The 2103-nt window shown below is 36.8% G+C and overlaps 1 protein-coding gene across 3 annotated transcripts in view; it reads left to right on the top strand.

The window, feature by feature from the left end:
• LOC103131278 (uncharacterized) overlaps window positions 1–2103 on the top strand; it is a 40793-nt gene that overhangs the window by 17445 nt on the left and 21245 nt on the right. For all 3 annotated transcript variants that reach the window (XM_016666539.1, XM_016666540.1, XM_007542882.2), the window contains exon 6: window positions 1575–1758. In XM_016666539.1, coding sequence (XP_016522025.1) covers window positions 1575–1758 — 184 coding nt within the window. The remainder of the gene's footprint in view (window positions 1–1574; window positions 1759–2103) is intronic.

Here is a 2103-nt window from a genome sequence, read left to right as displayed (position 1 = left end):
ACCTTCGCAGTCAAACTGGTATTAATCAGCGAGGAATTTGTCCAGTTTAGATTATGTTGATGAAGAAAATTTGTTTGCAAATAGTGATATATCTTCAAATCGTATTTGTGGCAGCTGCTTTAGAGTCCAGAAACAGCGTTAACTACACACACCAGAACTAAAGATACACTGGATCGAGTCAAAACGGATGTTGTCTGACGTCATGTGAAAAGGGTCTATAGGGCGATTTTTGTGCCCGTGAGGGCGAGTTAAAGTCAGATATCTACTGTGCTGTGTGTCAGAGAGAAATATTCCTGTCTCTGTGAGACACTAAGAGTTCCTATCTTTGTCAGACACTGAGCGTCGGTCTGAAGCACTTTTACAGAGAACTACAACCCCTAGAAAAATTTTGAAAACATTTTACAAGAGCAGGCATGGGCATCAATGTCATGACTGACTTTCAGAGCAATAGGGCGATTTTTGATTTTGTGCCCATGAGGGTGAGTTAAAAAGAGTTTTGGAGTCAGAAATCCACTGTCCTGTGTGTGTGTCAGAGAGAAAGATTCCTGATTCCGTGACACTCAGCCTTGCTTCGCAATTTATGTCACCATGGTAACTCTGAATCCTACTAAAAATAGCTCCCTTCTCGGCATCAAGCCGGACGTTTTGATACCATTTTTGTGGAGGTGCACACAGCGGTACGAGCCACACTAACGGTGACGGAAGAAAAATAAATAAACTTTAATAATAAAGAGACATCCTATTGGGTGTAGTAGAACAATAGGTGCCTGCCTATTGCTATGGGCAGAAGCAAGGCAGTCACTGCTCTGCTAGGCAGGCCCCAATAAAGATATGGATACCATATACACTATATTGCCCAAAATATTCGCTCACCTCCTTAAGTGTTTGCCAATGATTTTCTGTCATGCCACAAATGAAGCAGTTTTCAATATGTTTGAGAGATTTTCTTAGAATTTCTGCCAATTTTCTCTTTAAAGTTGTATTTGTCCTCAGTTAGATAGACTTAACATGGCACAAATTACATAAAATTAACAGAAAGACCTTCTGCTTAAACTTTCCAGTTAAGTGTTTTCTTGCCCAACTCCTGCCCAAATTGAAATACTATTGAGAATCTGATAATATTTAATAATGTATCTGTACATCCCACTGGCTCCACCATTAAATGACCCGATTATCAAAACAACTGAAATGAGAGGTAGTAGCTCATTTTATTGTTTTAAGTTTCTAAACAATTTCCAAGTTCAGTTTATTAACTCAAGACTGCTCAGTCTGTGGGATTCTCAATAGAGAAAAAGTGCAAATGATAAGTGATTTTAATTATTTGGATGGGTGGGCAAATACTTTTGGCAATATAGTGTATAATATGAACAGATTAATATGTAAAAAGTCCACTAAAGGGCTTTGTAGAATCCAGAACAGGTTAATGATTGACAGTAAGTGAAATTTCTTCATAACCTTACGTACAGGTGCTACCTGATGCTTTTTTCTTTAGGTTAGATATTTGGGGGGACATCTTGGAGAGCAAATAGGAAACAAAATAACACTTTTGTTAAACTTTTTTTCTGTATCCTCAGTTCGAATGCTGGCAAAAGGAAGCAGGATCTTGTGATTATCAGTGAGCAAAATCAGGCCATGTACCAACGACTGGCATCCCGTAAGTCTGTGTACTCCCGGGAGAATTGGTTGGGTCACTGGGAGAAGACGGACCGCTTGCTACAACACATGTCCCGGTACCCCAGGGAACAACCAACTAAACAAGTGAGACCACACTATGTGTGTTATGTGACGTTAAAATTTACACTTACTACACATGTAGGGAACTGAACAACTTAAAAAAAATGGAATACAAAATGTAATAGTTCTTTATTTTGTTCTGATACATCTTGTCTGAAAGTTTTACTCAGAAACAAAGAATTCTTAAACAGATAAATATATATTTCAGAAATAAAATAAATATTTTAGAAATATTTATTTTAGAAATATGTATTTCTGAAATAAATATTTCAGAAATAAATACTGAAATAAATTTATACTGTAATTTACAATTACAGTATAAATACTGTAATTACAGTACAGTATTACTACTGTACTGTACTGACTGTA

This window comes from Poecilia formosa, unplaced genomic scaffold (assembly GCF_000485575.1).
Source record: "Poecilia formosa unplaced genomic scaffold, Poecilia_formosa-5.1.2 Scaffold737, whole genome shotgun sequence".
NCBI classification, from domain to species: Eukaryota; Metazoa; Chordata; class Actinopteri; order Cyprinodontiformes; family Poeciliidae; genus Poecilia; species Poecilia formosa.
This window is presented reverse-complemented; position numbering and strand designations above follow the sequence as displayed.